Genomic DNA, 21,442 nt, shown 5'->3' on the forward strand with positions numbered 1-21,442 from the left:
TTTTTTTTCGGGTGGCAGCCATATTGGATTGCGCAATATGGCAGTACCATGGGGCGCCAATCTTGGCACCCATCTTAAAATGATTAAGTACGGTATGGACAACATCTGTGCCAAATTTGGCGAATTTGCGAGAATCTGAACCAAAAAATCCCCGGGGCCCCCGACTAATAGCAATAAAACATATTACAGTATGTATAGTAAACAGTTGTTGGTCATTTTTCTGATGTCTGTTGAAAATAGGATTGTGATAATCCTATAAGATTATCTTAAACATGCACACACTCAGACTGTCGCGGCGCCTCACGTCATTTCATCTCAAGTGCTCAAATGCGTGCGGATGCAGCAGCTTTAACGCGCCGATGTAAATAATGAACGGAGCCTGTTTCATTTGCAGTGGTAGAGAAACGTCCTTGTTCGCACCTACAAGGACGGGCGCGTCGGAGCCGGAAAACTAATGCGAATAATGAGAGAAAAGAGGTCTGGTTCAGATGCCTGATGATGAAGGTCATGAGTGAAGACAGTGTGTGGGAGCTATTTTCTCTCATATTTTGCAGTGGAATATGTCTGAGAAGACACATCATAGACAGTGTTCTTCTGGTTTTCTTTGTTCTGTTTTTTTAACCCATTTCTCTCCAAACACACATTTCTGTGTTGCCAATGCTGTTAGTATCCTACTGCCAGTGAGGAGTCCCCACCGGGAGGACATCCAGTAGAGCCTTCGCTCTATGCTTTCTACTCCTCCCGCAGTTGATTTTAACCCATTTAGACCCGAGTTAAAAACATTCACTTTGAGAATATATATTCAAAGATTTGCGCCACATTTTAACGATTTTTCTAAAATAGCAGGCCTACAAGTATGTATGTAGATCTGCTATTTTTCAATAGCTAAATTATAACATAATGTTTAAAACAAGTTGTTACGGACCACGGTCCTTTTGATTATTTGTTATTTGTTTAAAGGTGCAGTGACATGAAAAAGACGTTTTTCACACTTTTAGACCATATCCGTGGTCATTATATGGACATACCTAACAATGGATGCCAAAAAAATGTGAAAATTCTCATTTCTGTGTGTTTTTATATCAAAGGTCCATAAAAACGATTGTATTATTTATTTATTAAAACGAAAACGTGCTGCGTGATGACGTGTAGAGATACACATCGATAAAAGCCAATAACAATGAAGCTCACCCGTTTCATTTCCCATATTTGCGCGTCCATCCAGCACAGCTGCTACTGATTACAGAAATCCTCAGTTTTTATTACCATTCAATATAACATCCAGACAGTGTATTACTCGTTTTCAACTTAATCATCACGCTAAAATATGTATCCGAAAATATTATAGGGTAGAAATAATCCACATAACAGTAAACTGGTACAGCTGGCCGACCATCTGATTTATAAACAAACACATACCACGCTGTTGCTCATAGCATAGCTAACGTCCCTAGCTACCGTCCCATCGCCTGAAGGGATGCGACGCTCTGATTGGTTCAGAAACTTCAGACCGGTGTTTCATGTGGAAACACCATTTTCATGTTGTTCACCATTTCCGTTTCACTGCGCCTTTAAGTATAATTAGTATTTATGGTGACTAGAGAGAATCACTGTATTTACTGTACTAAACCTGCACTATCCTAAGTTTCACACATATTTCATGTATTTGCTAAATAGTTACTGTATCGATTTAAAATCATTGAATCGTATCGCCATAATGAACCAACCTACCTCGTGTGTGTGTGTGTGTGTGTGTGTGTGTGTGTGTGTGTGTGTGCAGCCTCTTAGTAAATACCCTATACTACAAAACGACATTTCCTTCTGGCTGCCGGCGGAGGAGAGCGAGGACGGGCGAGCGAGCTTCAGTCAGAATGACTTCTACGAGCTGGTCAGAACGGTGGGCGGGGACCTGGTGGAGAGAGTCACACTGGTGGACGACTTCACACACCCCCGGTAACACGCACGCGCGCACATGCACACACACGCAAGCAGACTCGCACAACATAACAATAGTAGATCTACAGTAGCTTGGCTATTTTATAGATCAGCTAGTTCTGTCTCTCTCTCTCTCTCTCTCTCTCTCTCTCTCTCTCTTTCTCTCTCTCTCTCTCTGTCTGTGTCTCTCACTGTGCCTGTCTGGGGACTCCCTCTAATGCATCTCTCTTCCCAATCTGACAACCGATTTGGTAAGAAGAAATAAAGTTGTGTGTGTAAATCAGGAACTCAGATGTTAGTCCGCCTCATCCCGGATGCATACGTGTTTATTCCTACTAACAACAACATTACATGTTTGAAGGCAGTTTTGAAGGCAGAAGATTTCTCTCTTCCCTTCACTGTCCACTCTCCTCTCTCTCCTCTATCGCTCTGTCAAACCCCTGAAGTGTTACGTTTTGCCCTCTTTGCTACAGACGCACGCACACACGCGCACACACACACACACACACACACACACAGAGAGCTCTGTCCTTGGCAGTCACCTCTCCAGTCCTGTGGTGCCTGCTCTTAACATCCATTTTTTAAGTGAGAGGTGAGTGTGTGCGTTTGTGAGTGAGATTACTCATTGTAACTTTCACTCCTGTTGACACACACACACACACACACACACACCTGCCTATCTATATTTAAGTCATACACTGTATTTTGGCATTAAGAAGTAATGGGCCAGATTGGGAGAGAGAGGGAGTGTAGTAGACATCCGTTATTGCTGTCACTGGTGACACACACACATACACACGTCATTATCAAGGTCTCTTTCTCTCTCTATTCAGCTTTTCTAATACCGCTAAACACAAAAGAAGTTGGCAACTGGCAAGCGTTGTGAGCTTGTTATAGTACCCATTGTACCCGCTGTCCAGTGTGGTACCTCTATGGATTTGTTTTTACGTCCGAAAACCCTGTCCAGGACAGGCTTCAGAGACGCGCCTCCTCAGGAGACTTTGCTCAGATCTGAAACCATTTGATATGGCCCTCCTTTCAGATGTACCGTATAGCGTAACACAGGGTCATGGGGGACAAGGCTGATTAATATTATAAAGGGATGAAAGAGAATGGAATCTTGCGAGTGTTACCTCTTCTATTGGTACAGTATAGCTACAAATGTCATGCAAAGCTTGGCCGATCCGCGAAGCAGATGGGGGTTCCCTGGGCAATCGGATTAATCTCTGTCTACATCCTCCATCAGACAAGCCCTTCGTCCACGTTGAACCTCCAACAATCTGACCCTCTTTCTTTGCTAAGGAAAGATGGATATACATACAGAGGACGTCCCACACCTGCACTTTAGCACATCCTTATCTTTATCCATCACCCGCTCATCTGTTCCACTGTCTGTCTACTGCCAGGCCTCTGCCCTGCATGCCTGCTCACTTCCACACGACCAACCCCTACTTCCACCGTGGTTTGAATAAAGACTTTTTTAACCTGTCTCTCTTTTTTAGTCTCTGCATTTGTGTTCACCTCACCAGCTTGCTATCCGTGACACCTATAGCCCCCCTTTGTGGGCTACAGGTGTCAAGTTTGTGTAAAGTTTGGTTAAATACCCAGTGTCTGTGATGAAATGAATGTTCTTCTGCAACCAATGGGAGGGAACATAGCAACACCTCCTTAGTGTGTCCATTACTTCCTAATTGGCTTCATTTCCAGCGAGGGATGCGTGCAGAAAATTGCATTGCTGTTTGTTGTCATATGGAATTGGAGCTGTTCTCCTAATTTTCTGTAGTCGCTGTCCACAACTCCACATCCAAGTTAAAATCTCAACACAGCAAAATCTGGCATCTTTATGCTCATTACTCAACATATTATATCTGCATGTACTTTGATAAACTGATGTATGAAGCCAAGTTTCTCTGTTTTTGCCTGCAGCGCAGTTTACCTGCTTAAACAACAGAAACTCTCTCTCTCTATCTCTCTCTCTCTATCTCTCTCTCCCTTTTTATTACTTTTATTTTACTTACATCGGCTATTTCCAAATGAAGTTGACAACATTTGGAAAAAATACTTGAGTCTACTTTGGTACTGCAGGTATATTTTGATGCCAATGCGTTCACTCATGTAGCATTACACAGGCCTTTTGACTTGTAACTGAGTACTATAATCGATTATGTCTGTTGCTGCATCGTTGCAGAATTGTGCACGGCCGTATCGTCACCCATCACTATCACCTTTTTTATACTTGGAAGTACAGTTGAGGGCAAGCCCTCGATCATTTTCAATGTAGCCGAGGTTACAAATTACTATACACAAAATACAGTCAAATACATCCAACTTCAATACAGTATAAATCAGGGTAAATTACAAAGGAACTTTATTCAGAACAACCAGTCAATAAAATAAATCGATTGTAGCAGGAGCAATCATGGTGAAAAATGTTGCATTCCTTTGCATTCCTTTGAACTGAATGATGGCAGGGAGCTCAGTTTGAAAGAGTTTTGGAGTTCATTCCAAGATGTTGGGCCACTGACAGAGAAAGCTGTCTTCACTTTTGGCGTCCTCATTTTTCTGTTCTCACTTTTTATCCTGACTTTTTATGCTATGGGATACACACAGACGAAGTCACAGACACAGTCAAAAATAATAATCCGAGTTTTCATCTCTGGTCAGAATCCCTCCTCCCCCCACCTTGTTAAAAACTCTTTAATTCTCTCTCTCTCTCTCTCTCTCTCTCTCTCTCTCTCTCTTCCCCTGTTCCACTCCTCTATTCTGCTCCTCCCTTTCTGCCATAATAACTCATGTTAAACTTTCTCCCTATCTCATTTATTATCACTAGCCCATCCCTTCATCTCCCCACCGCTTCAAACAGCATGTTTAAACTCTCTCTCTCTCTCTCTCTCTCTCTCTCTCTCTCTCTCTCTCGCTCTCCCCCACTCTCCCCCAGACCTGCTGACTCATCGCTGGTGGAAGGATGAGTGTGGTTACGCCCTCCACTTGTTTACTGGCCCTCACTTTTATTAGAAAGAACGAGAGGGACATAGAGAGTGAGTGAGAGAGGGAGAGATGGGGATGGTGTGTGAAGATGGAGACACATGGTGAGAAGGAGAGAGACAGCGAGATAATTTGGAAACATTTGTGTCAAAAAGAAGTGAATTTAACTAAATTGAGTGAGAGAATTACTGAAACACCCCCCACCCCTCTGTCTGTCTCTCCTACACTGTATCCCTCTCAGCTTACATACTATATGTCTCTCCCACACTGTAGAATATATATTTAATTGTCAACAAAATACATTCATCATACATATGTTGACCCTGAAATATATAGCAGATCTCATAGCGCGACACCTTAGCTTGTAGGTCTTCTATATTTTTCCTAAAATAATAGTAAAACCATTTTCTTTTAATAATGATAGTAAAACAAAATCTGTAAATATTATTAAAAAGCTTTTTAATGTTAACGATATATTTCAATGATAGGGAAACATTTTTTACAGCTAAAGGACCACTTCAACCATTTTCCAATCAGCTTCACCAATCTTGTCCATTTGGGTCGGTCCAGTGCTAGGGGCTCGGCAGCCAGCGACGAGCCCATTTGGTGTAAGTCTCTGGTGACGCCAGCAAGTGTGATGTTGGAGACCCTATGTTGCCATTTTATCCCTTCTATTGAGCACAGTGAATTAGCGTCAAAGCCATCAATTCTGTCAGCCTGGGTATTGTTGAGGGGCCAATATTCCGGTCCGTAGAGAAGGATGGAGAGCACTGAGGTGTTGAAATGCTTAATTTGGTCTCTCTTGATATGGACTGGTGTCTCCACAGCGGCTTCCATAGTGTTTTCATGGCGCTGGCTGCCAATGCACGTCTCCAATTTATTTCTGGTGATATATTCCCATGGTGACATAGTGATGATGGACGCAAGCTTGGTAAAATAGGTCACAAACTCAATTTCCTCTCCACTGGGGTGCATCAGTTTTATTTTGGCCCAGCTGACCTTTAGTTTAGACCCAGTATGGTGGCTTCCTCTTGGTAGATCTTCATCTACTGTAGCTTCTTTTAACTGACTAACTGGATAGTGTGGTGTCATCTGCATATTCCAGATCTGTGATGGGGTAACTTGTTTCCAGGGCTAACCAGGTTTAACCCTGGAAACACGTGCACAGATCAATTCCATCAGACGGTCGATGATGCAGTTAAATAGGCCTGGTGCCAGCTATGCAATATGCATCCATGTCTCACTCCGCTGTTAATTGAGAACCTGCAGGTATAGAGTTATTGCCCTCGACATGCACACAACTTTCGGCATCACTGTCGAGGTTTTGAAAGAGATTGGTAATCTTTCTTGGGGCTCCAAGGATGGTGAGGATCTTCCAAAAGGAGCCGTGGTCCACAGTGTCAAAATCAGTCGTATGAGAGAAATCAGGTCTATGAAAAGAAGCCACTCCACAAATGAGCTACTATAATACTTAATATTTATATATTAAGACTATACATCAGCAGCTACTTGAGAATAGCAGATCTACAAGCTCACAATGCGTCATTGTGAGCTTGTAGATCAGATATTTTCCAAAATAGTTTTGGTTTTATACAAATAAAGACCTGTCACATGTTGTTTAACGTGTTGTTAAGAAAACAAACCCTCTTTCTGAGGTCCACAATATATTTATTGACCATTTTATTAACCATTTATTAACCATTTTGACCAGCATTGAAAGCTTGACCAGGACTTAGCGAACGGCTAATTATGTTCATCAGCCTTTTCTCACTCCCTCAGACATGGCTAATAAAGACATGGGGAATAAAAAAACACATGTTCACACACACATTTTAGTTTTAATGATATCTGGCAACGCTCACAACGTTCACAACGCTTTACATTATGAATATCATTGCCGTCATGCTGATGTCCTTTTTTTACATTTTCAAATCATAGGTTCAAATACTGGAAATAGACGATCTACAAGCTCACAATGTGTCACGATGAGTCGTGTGGTCTACTACTATGTGGTCTACTATTTGCACAACTTTTGTAGGGCATTATTATTATTAAGTTACGAGAACAAAATGGAAACATGGAGATACGTGGTTTTTGCCCAACAGCAGGCCTGCGTGTGTGCATGTGTGCGTGCGTCCGTGCAGCTGTCCGTCCGTCTGTCCGTCCGGTCTGTCTGTGTGTGTGACAGTGTTGTCTGTCTCAACCTCTCTTACTTCATCCTGGCTTTTCCTAAATGTCAAGATCCCTCCCGCTTTGTCGTGTTGACTTTTCAAAATGTCACCCTCCCCTCCCCTCCTCTCCTCTCCTCTCCTCTCCTCATCCTATTCAAATCGGCTAATGGGAGGGTGGGCGGACCTGACAGACTCATCACACTGACTCAGACTGTCGGATATAACCATAAACAAACCTGATATGCCCATATATAGGCAGGACTGTGGCCATGTCACTCTGACTCTAAAGACGTCTGGGTTTCAGAGGCTACTCTGACTCAGACACACAGGTAACCATGAACCATATAATGGTCGTGTGGTCATGGGCATACAGTATATGGGACCGACCGACTTCAAACTTGGGGGAGCGCATAGGGAAGGACTCGAGGGAGAGTGCAGTGGCTGCCGCTAAGTCGTTCAAATCTTCAAATTTGCGGTTGTCCAGAACGGTCGATCCGACCGATATATGTCCACATATCGGTATTCGGTATATGTATATCCAGTTGTCCAGAACCGCTGATCCAACCAAAATGCCCATACAGTATATGGGCATGCCAATATACGGGGCATGGACATATACTAATGACATCAGGGCTCTCTTTAGATGGGACACAGGTATACAGCCAGATACAGAGATCTCCATATATGGGCACAAAAGGGTTCTCTGTTAAAGCCCCTACACTATGACTTGGATCGGTGGTGCGACATAGAGGGCCGCATATAGGGTGGCCAGACGTCCGGTTTCACGCCGGACAGTCCGGTTTTAGGCCGGACAGTCCGGTTTTAGACCCACCTGTCCTCCTCCCACCTCAACCTCCGGCCGGACACATAATTGTCAGTTTTTTTTTTTTGTGATATACAGTGCTTGTGTCATAACTGTCATTTACGTCGTCTGGGTATTAAAATCTCTGCAGCGCTGCTCAGCTCCGCAGCGAGCCGGCCACACTCCCTCTGTCAAGAGAGAGGAGACGTTCGGAGTGTTGCCATGTCCGCTTAATTATAAGCGACTTTGGGCTTGTTTTATAAAATAGCCTACTAAGCCTAGTCAGGCTTCTTTTGGGCTTGTTTTCATAGACATGGTTGCTTGGTTCTCTTCCAAAACCTGGCAACACTGCCAGTGGGACGGTCGGTTTGTTTGTTGTGGAATGTGTGCTCTCACAATCACTTTAGGATAGTTAATGCAGAGATAAATAAACCAAATATGCCGAAATGAAAAACTACATTTAATGAGCAATGGAGCAAGGAACTCGACATCATAAAGAAAGGGAGGCTAAAGCACTGTGAACATATAGGCTACTCGCATCATACTATGTCCCACAACGATGACCATAAGACTATAAAAAAAAACAAGAAAGAGATTAAACATAAAACATATCTAAACATGAAATAAAATAAATTGATTATAAAATGAATGGCCTTTGTGGTACCCTATAATTTAAAAAGGTTCATTTAATTAGCAAATATATGTTCTCTGTGGACATAATGCTGGAGATGATGGTGGTGAAAATCAGGTGCAATAGTAGTAGTAATAATAATTATATCTGGGAGCGGGGGGGGAGCGAATCTTGGAGGGGGGGGGGTCGGGGGAGCGGGCCCCGCAAAAGTGTCCTCCTTTCTGAGGTCTTGCAGGTGGCCACCCTAGCCGCATAGCAGCCTGCTCTAGTGTGTTGTAAATTCCCTCCATATTGCAATTCAGTGTGTTTTCATACTTTGGGGTTAGCCCGTAGTGTTAGCATAATAGTAATTTGTCCCCGAACAGGTGTGTGTGTGTGTGTGTGTGTGTGTGTGTGTGTGTGTGTGTGTGTGTGTGTGTGTGTGTGTGTGTGTGTGTGTGTGTGTGTGTGTGTGTGTGTGTGTGTGTGTGTGTGTGTGTGTGTGTGTGTGTGTGTGTGTCAGCAGTAATGTTTTATGAGTGTTTGTTGGATGGAGGGCATTTCAACAGCGGGATAAATTCATAGCAACCAGCCTCTGCCTGCCAATGACCCGAGGGCCTTTGGGTAATTGGGTTGCACACACACGCACACACACGTTATTACTATACTTTTGAGGACGTCAAAACATTTTAAGGTCGCCTGTTTTTATGTATACAATTTTTCATTGCTTTTAGCCTTAAGCCTGAATGCAAAGATATTGACTATTTTCAGTCTACGACACTAGCATGTAATGAAGTATATATCAGGCATAACGCCAACTCTAACCCCTGAACCTGATCTCTTAATGTCTAACCTTAACCTAACCTGAATATTTCCGTAATGGTTAGAGTAAAATAAAAGTAAAAAGGTTTAACGATAAAACAATATTTCTCCAATTCTACTATACTTCTGAGAACATTTGGCCCTCACAATACAAGTACTGTATACACACACACACACGCACACATGCACATCACACGTTCACTTCAGTTCACACTTCACTTCGCTCCCGCACACATACATACAAACGCACATATACGAAATGCATTTACGCGGTACAAAACTCATCACATAGAATCACACGAGGGAAATCCGGGGAACTGTGGACACACAGCCCAGGGCTGATGAATTTATTTAATTCGTCAGAGTAGTGTTGTTTTGCAACCTACACTGTTCTGTGTCTTAACACACAGAGACACGCAAGTACGCACACAGAGAGAGACAGAGACGATTTCTCGAACAATAGAGCAATAATTTGCTCTGTGTGTTTGTGTGCACGTGAGTGAATCCCAGAGTAAAACAGAAAAGTGAGACAATCGAATAAACGGAAGACAATATGAAGCAATAAGTCCAGATGTGCGGAGGCTAGCAGACCTTAATGTGCTTATTGTTCCACCTTGGTGTTGAACGCATCGGTCTGAGTTATGGTCACACCAGGTCTGGCCAATATATCGCTGCTGTTGGGCAGAAACCTCTTATCTTCATATTTCCGCTTGTTGTGTTGCGTGAATGAATGCTCTACGACGTGATACGTGTTCTAAGTACTAGGAGCTGATGGTAGGTGTTGTAAGTACTGGGAGCTGATGGTAGGTGTTGTAAGTACTGAGAGTTGATGGTAGGTGTTGTAAGTACTGATAGCTGATGGTAGGTGTTGTAAGTACTGGGAGCTGATGGTAGGTGTTGTAAGTACTGGGAGTTGATGGTAGGTGTTGTAAGTACTGATAGCTGATGGTAGGTGTTGTAAGTACTGGGAGCTGATGGTAGGTGTTGTAAGTACTGAGAGTTGATGGTAGGTGTAAGTACTGAGAGCTGATGGCAGGTGTTGTAAGTACTGAGAGTTGATGGTAGGTGTTGTAAGTACTGATAGCTGATGGTAGGTGTTGTAAGTACTGGGAGCTGATGGTAGGTGTTGTATGTACTGATAGCTCATGGTAGGTGTTGTAAGTACTGAGATCTGATGGTAGGTGTTGTAAGTACTGAGATCTGATGGTAGGTGTTGTAAGTACTGAGAGTTGATGGTAGGTGTTGTAAGTACTGGGAGCTGATGGTAGGTGTTGTAAGTACTGAGAGTTGATGGTATGTGTTGTAAGTACTGATAGCTGATGGTAGGTGTTGTAAGTACTGAGAGTTGATGGTAGGTGTTGTAAGTACTGATAGCTGATGGTAGGTGTTGTAAGTACTGGGAGCTGATGGTAGGTGTTGTAAGTACTGAGAGTTGATGGTAGGTGTTGTAAGTACTGATAGCTGATGGTAGGTGTTGTAAGTACTGAGAGTTGATGGTAGGTGTTGTAAGTACTGAGAGTTGATGGTAGGTGTTGTAAGTACTGATAGCTGATGGTAGGTGTTGTAAGTACTGAGAGTTGATGGTAGGTGTTGTAAGTACTGATAGCTGATGGTAGGTGTTGTAAGTACTGAGAGTTGATGGTAGGTGTTGTAAGTACTGAGAGTTGATGGTAGGTGTTGTAAGTACTGGGAGTTGATGGTAGGTGTTGTAAGTACTGAGAGTTGATGGTAGGTGTTGTAAGTACTGATAGCTGATGGTAGGTGTTGTAAGTACTGAGAGTTGATGGTAGGTGTTGTAAGTACTGAGAGCTGATGGTAGGTGTTGTAAGTACTGGGAGTTGATGGTACGTGTTGTAAGTACTGGGAGTTGATGGTAGGTGTTGTAAGTACTGAGAGTTGATGGTAGGTGTAAGTACTGATAGCTGATGGTAGGTGTTGTAAGTACTGGGAGCTGATGGTAGGTGTTGTAAGTACTGATAGCTGATGGTAGGTGTTGTAAGTACTGATAGCTGATGGTAGGTGTTGTAAGTACTGATAGTTGATGGTAGGTGTTGTATGTACTGATAGCTGATGGTAGGTGTTGTAAGTACTGATAGTTGATGGTAGGTGTTGTATGTACTGATAGCTGATGGTAGGTGTTGTAAGTACTGGGAGCTGATGGTAGGTGTTGTAAGTACTGGGAGCTGATGGTAGGTGTTGTAAGTACTGGGAGCTGATGGTAGGTGTTGTAAGTACTGATAGCTGATGGTAGGTGTTGTAAGTACTGAGAGCTGATGGTAGGTGTAGTAAGTACTGAGAGTTGATGGTAGGTGTTGTAAGTACTGAGAGCTGATGGTAGGTGTTAAGGGAACACTATGCCAATTCTGAATTTAGATCCCATTGTTCATATGATGGCAAAACACAATAAAGCTCATGCATTCTGTGTATTTATTTTCTTAGCAAAATGTGTGAATGCTAGTCAGAGCGATGAGTCAGGTGTCATGGTACATTTTGTTTTGCTTCATCACGCACGCACACACACACTGCACACACAGTCGCACACACAGACTTTCTCTCTGTCACCTTATGTGACCCTGGCAAAGATGCTGACTGTATGATTCACCAGGATGGGACAGAAGGTGTGTGACTGTGTGTGTAACAAAACTATAGAAAAATACTGTATGCTAATAATTGTTGCTGTCGGGGAGAAACCTTGTATCCTTACTTCATAATACGTGTCTCACAATAGTGGTGAAAATAGCAGATCTACAAGCTCACGACAGGTTGATAGTTTATTATCACATAAAGCGCTTTTCCCGTAAATCACTGTGATTTGGATTAGTCTGATGTTTGCGAACACAATGAGCACTAACTATGAGACCCTGCAGATCATGTCTGTGTGTCTGTCTGTGTGTCTGTCTGTCCCGCTGTGACACCACCCGCCCGCCACCAGAGGGCGCAGCTGTAGCACACACACTCACACACACACACACACACCCACATACACACACACACACAGTAGAAAACTTTAAAAAATTACTAACTAAAAAGAAAAAAAAAGTACGTAATTTATTCTAATTGTTGTTATTGCAACAACACGAGCTGCGTTCGCTTCCCGCGTTTGCGCGTCTTACTTGTATACTGTCTATACACCATCGACCCTATGTTTCACTGTCTATACACCATCGACACTATGTTACACTGTCTATACACCATCGACACTATGTTATACTGTCTATACACCATCGGCACTATGTTACACTGTCTATACACCATCAACACTATGTTATACTGTCTATACACCATCAACACTATGTTATACTGTCTATACACCATCGGCACTATGTTATACTGTCTATACACCATCGACACTATGTTATACTGTCTATACACCATCGGCACTATGTTATACTGTCTATACACCATCGACACTATGTTATACTGTCTATACACCATCGACACTATGTTACACTGACTATACACCATCGACACTATGTTATACTGTCTATACACCATCGGCACTATGTTACACTGTCTATACACCATCGACACTATGTTATACTGTCTATACACCATCGGCACTATGTTACACTGTCTATACACCATCGACACTATGTTATACTGTCTATACACCATCGACACTATGTTACACTGTCTATACACCATCGGCACTATGTTATACTGTCTATACACCATCGACACTATGTTATACTGTCTATACACCATCGACACTATGTTATACTGTCTATACACCATCGACACTATGTTATACTGTCTATACACCATCGGCACTATGTTACACTGTCTATACACCATCGACACTATGTTATACTGTCTATACACCATCGGCACTATGTTATACTGTCTATACACCATCGACACTATGTTATACTGTCTATACACCATCGGCACTATGTTATACTGTCTATACACCATCGGCACTATGTTATACTGTCTATACACCACTGTTATACTGTCTATACACCACTGTTATACTGTCTATACACCACTGTTATACTGTCTATACACCACTGTTATACTGTCTATACACCACTGTTATACTGTCTATACACCACTATGTTATACTGTCTATACACCACTATGTTATACTGTCTATACACCACTATGTTATACTGTCTATACACCATGTTATACAGTCTATACACCACTATGTTATACTGTCTATACACCACTATGTTATACAGTCTATACACCACTATGTTATACTGTCTATACACCATGTTATACAGTCTATACACCACTATGTTATACTGTCTATACACCACTGTTATACTGTCTATACACCACTATGTTATACAGTCTATACACCACTATGTTATACTGTCTATACACCATGTTATACTGTCTATACACCACTATGTTATACAGTCTATACACCACTATGTTATACTGTCTATACACCACTATGTTATACTGTCTATACACCATGTTATACAGTCTATACACCACTATGTTATACTGTCTATACACCACTATGTTATACTGTCTATACACCATGTTATACAGTCTATACACCACTATGTTATACTGTCTATACACCATGTTATACAGTCTATACACCACTATGTTATACTGTCTATACACCACTATGTTATACTGTCTATACACCATGTTATACTGTCTATACACCACTATGTTATACTGTCTATACACCACCTCTATGTTATACTGTCTTCCGTTCGTCTCTCCCTCTAGTTGAAAGTGATCCCGCCTCCATTTCCCCGGTAATGACTCCCCCTTCCCGTCTCCCACCATCCTAATGCAATTAACACACACACACACACACGCACTCAAGTGTCTTCCTGTTTGCCTTTAAATTGATATTGATCTTAGCACACGTGTGTGTGGGTGGGTGGGTGGGTGTGTGTGTGTGTGTGTGTGTGTGTGTGTGTGTGTGTGTGTGTGTGTGTGTGTGTGTGTGTGTGTGTGTGTGTGTGTGTGTGTGTGTGTGTGTGTGTGTGTGTGTGTGTGTGTGTGTGTGTGTGTGTGTGTGTGCGCGCGGTGTGTGTGTGATATATATATATATATATATCAGAGAGAGAGAATGATGGACAGACTGTTGACACAAAATGGCCGGCGGCAACATGTGAGCGCCACCTCTGATTGGTCCATCTCTCATCAGTTTATGCAAATAAGTTCTGGCAGAGAGAGGTGAGGACTTTACAATCCAGAAGCAATCACAGTGTGTGTGCGCACACACACACACAGCAGCCGATGAGTGATAAATCTGTTACTGATCGGAGGGAATGCCACTACCATATTGTGTGTGTGTGTGTGTGTGTGTGTGTGTGTGTGTGTGCGTGTGTGTGTGCTTGTGTGTGAGTGTGCGTGTGCGTGCGTGTCTCAGAGGACTAGTTGGTAAGATGTTCACTGCTAAAAGCGTAGATCAGCTTTCCTAATGTCTGTCTCTCCTACACTTTCTCTCTCAGCTTTACTGTGTCTTTGCTACATTGTCTCTCAGCTTTACTGTGTCTTTGCTACATTGTCTCTCAGCTTTACTGTGTCTTTGCTACATTGTCTCTCAGCTTTCCTACGGTCAGTCTCTCCTACGGTGTTTTCCTCACCTTTCCTGTCTCTCCTATGCGGTCTCAATCCACTTTCAATCATTTGAGAGTGTGTACGAGGCACACCCCCTTCCATTTTGAACTAATCCAAAATGGGAGTTTGTTTTTTAGTTTTTTTACTCGCCTGACTCTCACAAAGTGCCGGTTTGGAACCAGAACACTGAGGAACCGGAATCGGTTCCATCACATTTGCAACCGTTTCGGAAACGGTTTGATCACACTGTATGTGGACTGCTATACAATTACAATACCGGTGGTTCTCAAACATTTTAATTTCAAGTTCACCATAACTCTCAGAGTGTTCACATGGATAGCTGTTCAAATTGGTTACATTTGGTCCCCCTCCGCCTCTCTCTCACACGCACACACACACAAGTAACCCAGAGGATCCCTACTGTATATAGACTATGAACAGTTAACAATAGAGCGTCACAGTCCCGCCCCCTTTCAGAACGACGAGGCACCAGGAAATAATTCCCCATTAATTTTACCCATAGGCCTTTAAAAAAAGACATTTAAGCCTCGGACAAGCCAACAGCCGAGTTTACAAATCATCATGACAATAATCACTTTCAAAATTTTTGTTTGGCCTCAAAAAAAGTATTTATTGTCATGGTTTTTTGGCCAAATTTGACTGAGGGACTGCCATTGGATTTTTTTGAATTTTCGTTTTGTGAAAGCAGGGAATCATAGCTTCAAATTGACATTGGTTGTTCAGTTTGACCCACCAGTTTTGGAGATATGGCTTATAGAGTAATGTCTTGCAGAGAAACAGCGAGTTGAGAAAACAGGCTTGAAAGGTTCACTTCTGTGGTCTCTAACATTACACCTAGCTACATGTTTAAGCATTCCTCCATTTATTTCATATTTACATGTCGATTTCAGCTCTGACACTTATTAGTACCAGACTATAGTTATTGTCACACTTTATTATTATTCTTCCGGAGTGACCTGCCTAACTTCCGCTATGATTGGCCGAGCTTTGCATAACGTTTGTAGTAGCTACTGTAATTGGCTGTTGTTGGTTACGTAACCAAAATTTCCTTGCAGAATACCAAATTATTCAAGTGTTATAGAAAATTTCAAATTACTTTTCAAGAGAGTCAAGGAGTTTTTATTGACTCCTTGACTCTCTTGAAAAGTAATTTGAAAATTGTAGCAAATGGTCAAAAGACCAATTTTTCAAGCGTTACAGAATTTCCAAATCACTTAAAGATCTGAAGGACACATCTCAGTTTGTTGCAAAAACATGATTTTTAGGGGATATATCCCCTCCGACTTACTTACGCATGATCACAGGGGTAATGTGACATTGTAATTGGCTGACAATATTAGTGGGAGGGGCCTATGTAAGCGACTGTGGCAACCACACTTTTCTAGTTTCAGACATGCTCTAGTATGTGAAGAGTCTGCCTGTGCTATTAACTCATTTTGAACTCATTTAGAATTTTGGGGGAAAAAAAGGTTGCGCGATGGCAGGCTCTCAGTCAAATCTGGTCACATGTATCAACTCGGCTGTTGCTTTTGTCCAAGGCTTAAATGCCTTTAGGAGAATACTTTTTGAAACGCCTATGAGAAAAATGAATGGGGAATTATTTCCTGGTGCCTCGTCGTTCTGAAAGGGGGCGCGACTGCGACGCTCTATAGTCATCTAACTAACTCCATTTCCTGCAGGGCTAACAGTCATGAAGCAATACAAAAACAACCGCTGACCGTTTAAATGGAAAACGCTCAGATTTTTTTAAATCCTTGCTCTCCAAAGGTCAAGTGTGGAGCTCAACGAGTTTAACGAGCAATTAGCAGACAGGAAACGAGCACCAAGGACACACTTAACGAGCACCAGCTAAACAGCCAGTTAAATTATTCACCAAGTACAATGACAAGAGAGCACAGCCCATATGTTCTCCAGGCATCCAATGGCGCAGACCCCGGTGTGGAGGAGATTTGCATAAACGAGGCAAGAGGAACTGTGGGACGTTCCCTTCCCAGCATGCAATGCAACAGAGATGATCCGCCCGGTTAATTAATTTAAATAAGACGTTTTATTTGTTGACGAAATTGAAATCAATATAGTTAGTCATAGTTTTAGTCATCATAGCTTAGTTTTAATGTAGTTTCCATTTAGTTTTTGTCAGTGAAAAAAGGTAGTCGACGAACATTTTCCGGCATAGTTTTAGTCGTCAAAATCAACACTGATCTAAAGAAACAGATAGAGTTGGTGCGCGTGCAGTCCAAGATGTCGCGCTCCATTGCTGTTGACAACATCACCTAGCCAACCAGTGCTAATGTAAGCAGCATCGCGACTCGATCGATCATAAACACCATAAAAGACCAATTGTCGTACATCTATATGGCAATGGCGCCAAGTGTGTTAATTAATGTACTGTACTGGCTGAAGATTTGCTGTCCACGTTTCAATGACAGCTTCACACACGAGAACATGCATGGGATGTACACTGGCGTAATGCCTTGTGAAAGAAAGCAATCTCTGTATCGCATCTACAGTATATGTTTATGAATACTATTCATTCCAGTCCGCCACATCACACACATTAATATCAGATTATTTCACCGTCTGTCTGGACAGACAGACAGACAGACAGACAGACAGACAGACCGACCAGGCTGTCATTGCATAATGATGACATCATCATTGGAGTGACTGCAGTGCGTCACTCACCTTACTGTCACCCAATCATCTGTTGAGAGAGAGAGAGAGGGGGGGGGGGGGGGGGGGGGGGTCGTCAGAGAGACGTAAGGAGAGATGATGACAGTGGAGGAGGGATGGAATAGAGAGGAGGGGGGAAGGATGGAGAGAGACCGGGGGGGGGATGAAAGGAAAGGAGAAGAGGATGTTGAAGGTTGGATGTTAGGAAGCTGCTGTACTGATTTGACTTAATGTACTCATTAACACACCCCACGTGCAGGCACACACGCACACGCACGCACACACACACACACACATACAGAGGGACACGTTCAGAGAGGAGAGAGAGGTGTCTCGTGAAGAATCTTCTTTATGTGATGGGTGTGCGTGCGTGTGTGATGAATTAGAGCTGTCAGCATCACAAGGCATCCTCCATCAACAATTAATTATTGCACCAGAGTAACACAAGCTCGTGCATGCACATGTGCATGCGCGCACACACACACACATGCACACACACACATGAATATAGCAGTCAAACAGACACAACATGCTCACTGAGAGGCTAATGAATGCACACACAATCAATCACATACAACCACACACGCATGCAACGTGCTCACACCACACACACACACTATCACTCTGGCTGCGCCGCTGCAACTATGAATATGAAAGTTACTCATCTGTCCCAATTAGCATAAAACATACCTTCATCTCTGTATTCACTGTTCCTTCTCTTCTCTTTGTCTCCACTCTCCAAGCATCTCTCTGTCTCTCATCATCTCTGCGTGTCCCAACAGTATATAACAGTCTCAGTGTCTTACTCAGGGACACTTTGATGAAGCCTGGGAGCGAACTGGGAACCATAGGTTTCTGCTGTCCAGCAGAAACCTCATAATACCATATTTCTTTGTAAAGTGTTTTTTTTTTCTTTTCTTAAATGAATGTCACACTTTGTCGTGACAGCGTTGAGCAAAAGTATAGTGAGAATAATTGATGCACAAGCTCAGTGTAGAAGGCGAAAGTGTGTTTGTGGGTTTGAAAACATTGAACCAATGAAAGGTATGAGCATGCGACTAAATAAGTACATTAGTTCCATTTCCTGAAAAGGAGCCGTTTTGGACATACAAGTTTCCCATCTGACTCAGACGACATGTGATTCATTCCATGGTGTTTATTATAGTCATACATGTTACATGATCACTGTTCCCGAGTACAAACAAGCTGTCAACTACAATACAACCATGAATAATTTTGATTATTCATTCTAAATATCTCTCTCTCTCTCTCTCTCTCTCTCCCTCCCACTAACAGTCAGGTGTGTTACTGATGCGTGATGTGAACTCAATGACTCAATGATTTTACACACACACACACACACACACACACACACACACACACAGACAGGCTGGTGCGTACTGTCCATCTGTTGTAACACCAGGAGACATTTAAAACACACACACAGCCAGAAGGCAGATATTAGACAGAATTGTACAGCAGTTATATAACTGAAACATGCACCTATCATTAGAGGACTATAGGAGAGAGAGAGAGAGATTTCTGTGATATCTCTCTGATTGTATGGAGCTCTCAGATTTCTGACCAATCAGGTCCCAGTGCTCATGTTTCAGATGTCTGTCCAATCAGGTCCCATGGCTCATGAATAATCAATTAGTCTGCCCTCCTTATTGATAACCTGATCACTAGTGTGTGTGTGTGTGTGTGTGTGTGTGTGTGTGTGTGTGTGTGTGTGTGTGTGTGTGTGTGTGTGTGTGTGTGTGTGTGTGTGTGTGTGTGTGTGTGTGTGTGTGTGTGTGTGTGTGTGTGTGTGTGTGTGTTGATAGACAGATTGTGCTGCTGCAGTGACAGTGTTAAATAATTTACATGTCTGTCTGCTAAGAGCATCGTTCCATGTCTCCATCTTTGTCTGCCTGTCTGTCTGTCTGCCTGCCTCAGCACCAGACACACACACACACACACACACACACTTGTATTATGGACGTAGAGGAACCTGAGTTGAACACCAGAAACTGCTTGAATGCATACACACACACACACACACACACACACACACACACACACACACACGTGTGTTTTGCATAAGTCGGCCTCCAGTTTCACACAGATTGGTGCAGTTCTAGTTAAAAACACAAATCAGTTTTTCAATTTTCAAGTAGCATTCACAGAAATTGCGCTGCGTTAATTATTTGAGGCATTTTGTTCAAAATGAAGCACTCGTGCAAACCTGGTGATGCTATAATCATAGTTATATAAACTAGAGGGCGGACGGCCTGGCCCCCAGCTAAGAACGCTCTAGTCCTGTATTTTTCTTGACATTCATGAATGAGCGCTGCATGCACGGTTTTGCTCATGTATTTCGCCCGCTTGCAGTTCCAGCTTTTTGCCAGTAGGCTAAGTCGGCTTCACCGTTTCCCAGCCGCTCTGGCCTGGCTGTAAGAGGCAGATCCGGAAAATTCTGGTATTATCTGTCCATAAACACACGCATGGACAGACGGACATGGTGCAAAGCATAGTCTCATAGGAGACAACAACAGAGTTGAACCAAAGTGCTGTACACACAAAATACTAAAATTATAGTTAACCAGGCAAATGTAGGTAGATAGCCGGTAGATAAATATGGTTCAACATAAACTTCATCGGTAAGTATTTCTACTACGACGTCGTCGTTGCCGTGGCTCTTCACGGCGAAGGGATTATCAACATAAATCTTCTTCAGTTAGGTAAGGTAACTGAAAAATCCTTCCAGGTAAGTAAGAATAACTCAAAAGATGGCAGTTCGATAAGGTAAGTAAAGCTAGCAGTCCAGCAATTGAATCTCAGCTTTATTTCTCCCTGTAAGTATATTTACTCAGCCATGTACTCGGGTAGGTATTTCACTCCTTTTCCATTTCCATGGTGTGAGCTCTTCGCTCAGCTTTCATGCCTCAATTGTCCATGACCGTATACGCCCCGTCGATGACTAGGGTCTGCAGAGGGTCTCTGGGGAGTCTCCTCACTGTGAGACATGCAGAGAGCGTGGTTTTCATACTGTTTGCCAGACGCGGCTGATTCCACGCAGGTGTCGTCTCATCAAGTTGATGAAGCACGTGTACCTCCCCTCGATGACGCGGCGCAGGCTGTGACGCTGTCTTCTATAGATCTCTGTCTCGTGTGCGTTCCAGAGGGGCTTTTACCTGTGAACGATTCTATAAATGTTCTCTAAATCCTGACAAAAGCTATGTTTCTATGTCAGTCGTTCTTCGATTTTTCAAAAATAGCAGACCTACAAGCTCGTAGCGTGCCACTCGGTGGCGCGCTATGAGCTTGTAGATCTTCTATTTTTAAATAGCTAAAGCATAACGTAATGCTAACACCAAAAGGGGTTCCCGCCTAAAATGGGTTAATTCATCATGAATGTATCATTTGTAAAGCATTATTCATGCGTTACTAAGCATTAGTAAACAAAGTTATAAACGTTTCAATTATACATTATTTTGCATTAGTTAAGCATTATAGTAGTTATATATAATGTATAAGGCATATATAGCCCTAACTTTAGATGCGGTCGGTAATAATTCATGAGTTTCAGTATGAATAAGTGTATGTATTAATACATTCACTAACCATGTCTAAACAAAGGCAAAAGTGGAACAAGTCAACCAAAACAAAATATTGTATGTACAATAAAATACATAATGTGTATACAGAGCTGGTACATTGCTATAGGAAAAATAACTAGATTATAAGCCATAAGAATTATGTATTTGCTATCAGACATAATAGCCCGGGATAAACTTTTGAAACAAATGGCAAGAATATTTAAATATTGTTCACTCACTTGGCATAAAACATCTCTCTCTCTCTCTCTCTCATTCTCTGAACACAGTATTATATTTCATGTTT

The 21,442-nt window shown here is 42.4% G+C and overlaps 1 protein-coding gene across 2 annotated transcripts in view; it reads left to right on the forward strand.

Annotated features, from left to right (window-relative positions):
* Positions 1-21,442, forward strand: part of fars2 (phenylalanyl-tRNA synthetase 2, mitochondrial) — a 120,722-nt gene that overhangs the window by 97,149 nt on the left and 2,131 nt on the right. For both annotated transcript variants that reach the window (XM_083778826.1, XM_083778827.1), the window contains one exon: positions 1,781-1,953. In XM_083778826.1, coding sequence (XP_083634952.1) covers positions 1,781-1,953 — 173 coding nt within the window. The remainder of the gene's footprint in view (positions 1-1,780; positions 1,954-21,442) is intronic.

This window comes from Protomyctophum parallelum, assembly GCF_964188405.1.
Source record: "Protomyctophum parallelum genome assembly, chromosome: 12".
Taxonomy (NCBI): Eukaryota; Metazoa; Chordata; class Actinopteri; order Myctophiformes; family Myctophidae; genus Protomyctophum; species Protomyctophum parallelum.